Source organism: Monodon monoceros, unplaced genomic scaffold (genome assembly GCF_005190385.1).
Source record: "Monodon monoceros isolate NGI ecotype Baffin Bay Population unplaced genomic scaffold, NGI_Narwhal_1 Super_Scaffold_5, whole genome shotgun sequence".
Taxonomy (NCBI): domain Eukaryota; kingdom Metazoa; phylum Chordata; class Mammalia; order Artiodactyla; family Monodontidae; genus Monodon; species Monodon monoceros.
Window position 1 is genome coordinate 106146652 of NW_021703782.1, and position 5916 is coordinate 106152567.

At 55.6% G+C, this 5916-nt stretch overlaps 1 protein-coding gene across 2 annotated transcripts in view; it reads left to right on the forward strand.

Moving 5' to 3' along the window:
• Positions 1 to 309: 309 nt before the first annotated feature.
• The window catches only part of SET (SET nuclear proto-oncogene), a 13463-nt gene continuing 7856 nt past the window's right edge, over positions 310 to 5916 (forward strand). Inside the window, exon 1 of one of the 2 annotated variants that reach the window (XM_029203634.1) lies at positions 310 to 427. In XM_029203634.1, coding sequence (XP_029059467.1) covers positions 310 to 427 — 118 coding nt within the window. Of the gene's footprint in view, positions 428 to 5374; positions 5813 to 5916 lie in introns of those variants that run through there. The other variant, XM_029203635.1, reaches the window with a different exon arrangement.

Below are 5916 nucleotides of genomic sequence, written 5' to 3' on the forward strand. Positions count from 1 at the left end.
GGAGGGTCCTGGAAAGCACAGAACTGCTCCCCGCCCAAGGAAAACACCTCCCCCCCCACCACCCCACTGCCGAGAAAGCCCTTAGAAAGAAAAGCAAAGAGCAAGTAAAAGAAGTTGATCTTGATTGGAGGGTGGGTAGGAGGTTGAGGCTGGGGGAGGGGGAATGGGTGTGTCCCACTGTCACGTAAATATCCCCTCCAGGCGGCTCCAGAGTATATTTAAACCTCTTGTCACCTGGGGCAGCCTTAGTTCTCAGAGCTCCTGGTACGAGCTTTTTCCCTTGGGTGGATTCTTGGCTTTTCTCCCAGCATGGCCCCCAAACACCAGTCTTCACTTCCACCCCAAGCAAAGAAACCGAAGAAACCGAGACGGACTCCTGCCTCCAGGCCAGAGGAAAAGTCTGCTTCTCCAAACTTGCCGAAGGAAGGTACGTCCAGACACTACGTTTTATTGGAGATTTAAAGGATTTGCAAGGATTGACTTCTAGGTGATTTCTTCTTTTTTTTGCCCCACACTTTTTGAGATGACTGCAAATTCCCCTGAAGGGTTTTAAGCATGGGGTGCATGGATTAGGTGTACGTGAAGGAAGAACCAGAAGGGGTGAAAGTGGGAGGCCTGGAGCACGCGTGAGCTCGGTCCTGGCCCCAACCCCACACCTACGCTCCCAGCCCCCAAACTCGTTCCTTTTGTCTTGGTCAAGTGACACCAGTAGCCAGCCTGAGGCTGGGGGAAACACGGGTGACCCCTCTCCTCTCCTCCACGTGCCATCAGATCCCTGAGTCCTGGTGGTTCCTCAACACCTCATATCCGTCCACCTCTTTCCTGCTGTTGCTGCCCGCCCATAACTCTGGCCCGGATTACTGCCCCCTCCTCCGCCTCTTGCTTCCGGCTTCCTCCTCCCTTCCAGGCAGAGCAAAGCCAATCATGTGACTCCCTGGCTTAAAACCCTTCCTAGCCTTCCCATTGCCCTCGAGGTACTGACTAAGAGACTTCCGGGGCACTGCCCACCCGGTCCTTGCCGACCTCTCCAGGTTCAGGCTCCCTCCAGCACCTTTAACCTCTCTTCACCTCCTGGGGCTCCATTCTTTCACCTCGGGGCCTGGAAGCCTGTCTGTCCTCTGCCTGGATCGCTCTCCTCTCCCTACATGTGCATGCCTACTCGTTCTGCAGTTTCCTGCTGGAAAGTCACTCCTTGCAGGTATTCTCCTTTGAGCGACAGCTGCTGTGTGTTAGGAGCCCCCTTCTGTCCTTGCAGCACCCAGAGTCACCCCAGCCTGGCCTGTACATTCTAATTGTTGGTTTCATGTCTGCCCCACCCCCCCATTAACACTTAACTTGGAGATGAGGGCTGTGTTTTGCACACACACAGCTTGGAGTTGAGCACAAAGTGCATTGTTCTGGTGATTAGGCCTCCCGGATAGATCTCGGGTGTGGTGGGGCCTTCGCGGCAGGCGGGCAGCTGGAGGGGGTGAGGGTGAGTTTGGATAGGTCCTGGAAGGCAGGACAGCATTGCCCCAGGAAGTGACAGCCAGCTGGCTCAGCATGGAGGGGAGGGGCTTGGAGTCCACGAATCTTCCTAATTTGCTCACTTGGCTGAGGTCCACATTTGCTTGTGGAAGGAGCAGTGGATGAGGAGCCCTCATTGCAGAGCTCCTGTGGATCTGTTGGGTGATGTGGAAAGTTTACGTTTAATGGGTCTCAGTCCATCCCCTTCCAAATGAGGTGCAAAGACCTCCTGCCCAGCCGATGTCCCGATGTGGTAAAGCTGGACAGAGCTCGCAACCTGGCTGCATCCAGCTGTGTGACCTCGTTGGGAAAGTGACATAACCTGTGCTTCTTTCCTCTTCTGTAAAATGGGCTCAATAGTATCTGTTAGGCTTGCTGTGAGGCTTAAGTGGAAGTGAAACACAAGACAGCAATTGGCTCATCACCACTGCTCTTGAGACGGATAGTAAACTCTTTCCCACTTGTGAGCAGCAAAATGTGGATGAGTCCTTCTGGTCGCCTTCTGTTTAGCTTCTTGGGAGAATTAACAGTACCAGAAGGGACGGCAGGGTGCAACCACAGTCCCTCCAAGGTGGTTCATCCTGGGACACTGCTGCATTTCAGGGAATGCCAGCATCTCTGTTCCAATCTTTAAGCTGTGGGATTCTCCTCCTTCAAAGGAAGCTGGGAAGGAGAAGGGAGAGGAATTCTGAGAGTGAGGTGAGAGGCCAAGGAGAGAATGCAGAGCTCCTAAGGTTGGAGGGGAGAGAGACCACAGAGAATAATTCAGTGGGTGAATTATCTCTTAGTGTGTCCATGCCACTCCCTTGTTTACTGAAACTTGGCGTTTTTGCTTTCTCTTTCTCTTCCACTTCCTAGTGTGTGCTCCTTGAATTCATCTTGAGAAGTGCTGTGGGAAAGGTCTGGAAGAACAGGATGGTCCTAAGGGCTGGGGTGGGAGCCTTGAAGCCCATTGCCTAACCAGAAGGCATTAGAAGGCTCCCTGGAGCCCCTGCAGATACATGGGAAACACTGGTAGATCAGTCACTTAGGAGATGCTCTGGGTCACTGGTACCAACCGGTGAGCAGGCTTTGTTTTGTGTATGAAAGCAGCCTTCAGCACAGTGTTTTTAAGACCGTTTCATCCCATTTGTGGGTCATGAAATCATTTTAGTGGAGAGTGACCTGCATTTAAAGAAAATAGAAGATTAAGAGTCATCACACTCAGTGAGGGTAAGCATTGTTTTGTGTGTAGGTGTGTACTGGGCCCTAATGTCAAATGTACCTCTTACTGTAATTCATGTCAAAAAAGTGGAAAAACTCTGTCCTTAGGGCAGGAGCTTTGTTATCCATTAGCCTTGGTCCTGCCACCTGTATCAAAAAAAGTTGAGTTTATCTGTGAAATGAGGATATTAATACCTGTCTTGTATTTTGTGAGGACTGAAAGAGAAGGAAATGCGTGTATTTATCACAGCCTGTGGCCCATGCTACGTGCTTCACCAGTGCACTGGAGCCTGGTATTTTTGTTTGTTTTTTAAAATTTTATTTGTTTATTTTTGGCTGCACTGGATCTTCGTTGCTGCACACAGGCTTTTCTCTAGTTGCAGCGAGCAGGAGCTACTCTCTTTTTTTTTTTTTTTTTTTTGTGGTACGTGGGCCTCTCACTGTTGTGGCCTCTCGTCGCGGAGCACAGGCTCCAGATGTGCAGGCTCAGCGGCCATAGCTCACAGGCCCAGCCGCTCCGCGGCATGTGGGATCTTCCCAGACCGGGGCACGAACCCGTGTCCCCTGCATCGGCAGACGGACTCTCAACCACTGCGCCACCAGGGAAGCCCAGGGAGCTACTCTTTGTTGCAGTGCACGGGCTTCTCATTGCAGTGGCTTCTCTTGTTGCGGAGCACAGGTTCTAGGCACACGGGCTTCAGTAGTTGTGGCACGCAGGCTCAGTAGTTGTGGCTCACGGGCTCTAGAGCACAGGCTCAGTAGTTGTGGCACACAGGCCTAGTTGCTCCGTAGCATGTGGGATCTTCCCGGACCAGGGCTGGAACCTGTGTCCCCTGCATTAGCAGGCGGATCCTTAACCACTGCGCCACCAGGGAAGTTGGAGCCTGGTATTTCTTTCCATCTCTGTTCAGTGACATCAAAGTGGTAGCAGGAGGCCTTCCCTGGTGGCGCAGTGGTTGGGAGTCCGCCTGCCGATGCAGGGGACACGGGTTCGTGCCCCGGTCCGGGAAGATCCCACATGCCGCGGAGCGGCTGGGCCCGTGAGCCATGGCCGCTGAGCCTGCGCGTCCGGAGCCTGTGCTCCGCAACGGGAGAGGCCACAACAGTGAGAGGCCCGCGCACCGAAAAAAAAAAAAAAAAAAAAGTGGTAGCAGGAAATTTGCCATGGTAGGAGTATTTATACACCACTGAAATCAGCAAATGCTACAAATCAGGGGTTTTGGTGTGTTTTTTTCTCTTCTGGGAGCTGGTTGTCAAACATTTCCCAGCTTCTCATTGGTGCTAATAATTCTTCCCTTAAAAATCCTGTCCAATTGGGATGGGTATGGATTGAGCTGGACTCAACTGAGAATAATAAGGTTTGGAGGAGAAAGATTAACTTCTGGGTTTTGGGGAAAGCCCCAAGAAGACATTTGTATTCTCTTCCCATGGACTGTCTGCAACTTAACATTTATCGATCACCCACCAATGGATTATCTTGAACATGAAAGACACTGCTTGAGCTTTAAGAACTGATAGTAACATGTGAGTCCTGGAAGGCAAATAATCCAACCCCTGGTTTTGGTTATAAACACCCAAGGAGAGATTTCAGACTTTTTGTGTCCATGTCTTGGGGCCCTGCAGGAGGGAGTAGAGCAGTGAGTGGTACATTTGCATTACCTGGAAAGCATAGTTTAAACAGAAATGCCTTGGCCTTCCTGTTTCAAGACTTGGCTTCTAAAGCAGGCCTTGTTCTCTGACGTAGCGAAATGAAATTAACACAGCCGACTCCATCTTGCAGTTGTGCGATGCAGGCGCAGTTGCTGGGAGTGGCGCTTAGCACTCTGTACGGATTCTTGCAAGCTCCTTGAATTAGGCACTGAATTGGGTCAAAAGCACCCGCGAATGAATGTGGCACCTCCTTGCCTTCAGAGGACTTCCACTTTAGCGTGGCCCTGCTTAAACATCACCACTTAACACAACGTTCCGTTTGTCAGCCTTTCTTGAATTTTGTAATTTCATAACAAATAGGCCCACAGAGGGAAAATGACTTGCCCAAGTGCACACAGCCTGCTGGGCAGAGCTTGGACTAAGAGGCAGGAAAAGCCCCTCCCTGTGAGTGGCCTGGGCAGCTTCGGGCTTTGCAAACAAGCCTGACTCCGAAGGCAGCTTCCCTCTCTGGGAAATAGGATGGAGGTGGCGCCTTCCTTCCCCCACGAGGGGCGCCCCAGTAGTGTCCCAGAGTGCAGAACCCGGGGTGGATATATATCTGGGCTCCAGTGCTCTGAAGGCAGGCTACTACGAGGCCTGCGCTTTCGGGGGGCTGCAGACACCCCTCTCCCCCGCGCCACCCAGCAGACAGGGGAAGCCGCTCCGCCACCACGTGACGCACCCGCCTGGGAGCCTGCGCGCAGCCTGGCGAGGCCCCGCCCCTCGGGCCGCCGCGCGCCCGTAGCGCGCAAAAGTCCCGGGTCGGGCTGGAGAAGGGGAAAGCGGGGGAGGGGAGCGCGGCGCGGGGGGCAGTCCCCGTACGTCGCGGCGTTCCTTCCTCCCGCCTCTTCGCCAGGCCCTGTGTCTCCTCGCCGCGGCTCCGCCCGCTGGTCCTGGCGCCCTAGCCTATGGTGAGGCGGCGCGAGCCTCTCTGGCCGGAGGCGGGGCGTGCGCGCGGGGCCTGGCGCGCCTGCGCCCTGCCGCCCGCCCCTCGCCGTGAGGAGGAGGTGGAGGAGGAGGCGGCTCGGGGAGATCGAGCAGCTAGCTGGAGCGCGGAGCGTGAGTGAGGGAGCAGAGCAGCCTGCCCGCCCGCCGCCGCCTCCCCTCCGTAAGCAGGAGCCCGGGCCGGGGCCCGGCACGCAACCCCAGCCCCTCCCTTGTCGTCAGGCCGCGAGGGCAGAGCGCGCGAGCCAGGGGGAGGGAAAGCGAGCGAGCGCCGGGAGGAGGCGACCGGACCGAGCGAGCGCCCGCGCGTGTGGCGTGAGGGGAAGCCGCTGCCCGCCCCCTTCGCCTTCCCTTCTCTCCCCCTCCCCGCTCCCCCCCCGACCGCGGAGCAGCACCATGTCGGCGCCGGCGGCCAAAGTCAGTAAAAAGGAGCTCAACTCCAACCACGACGGGGCCGACGAGACCTCAGGTGAGGAGTAGGCGAGGCGGGGGCCGGCCCGCGCCGCCATCTTCGCCACCCGCCCGGCCGCAGGCCGCCGGCGGGACTCGGGGCGCGCGGGGGGCGCCGGGCGG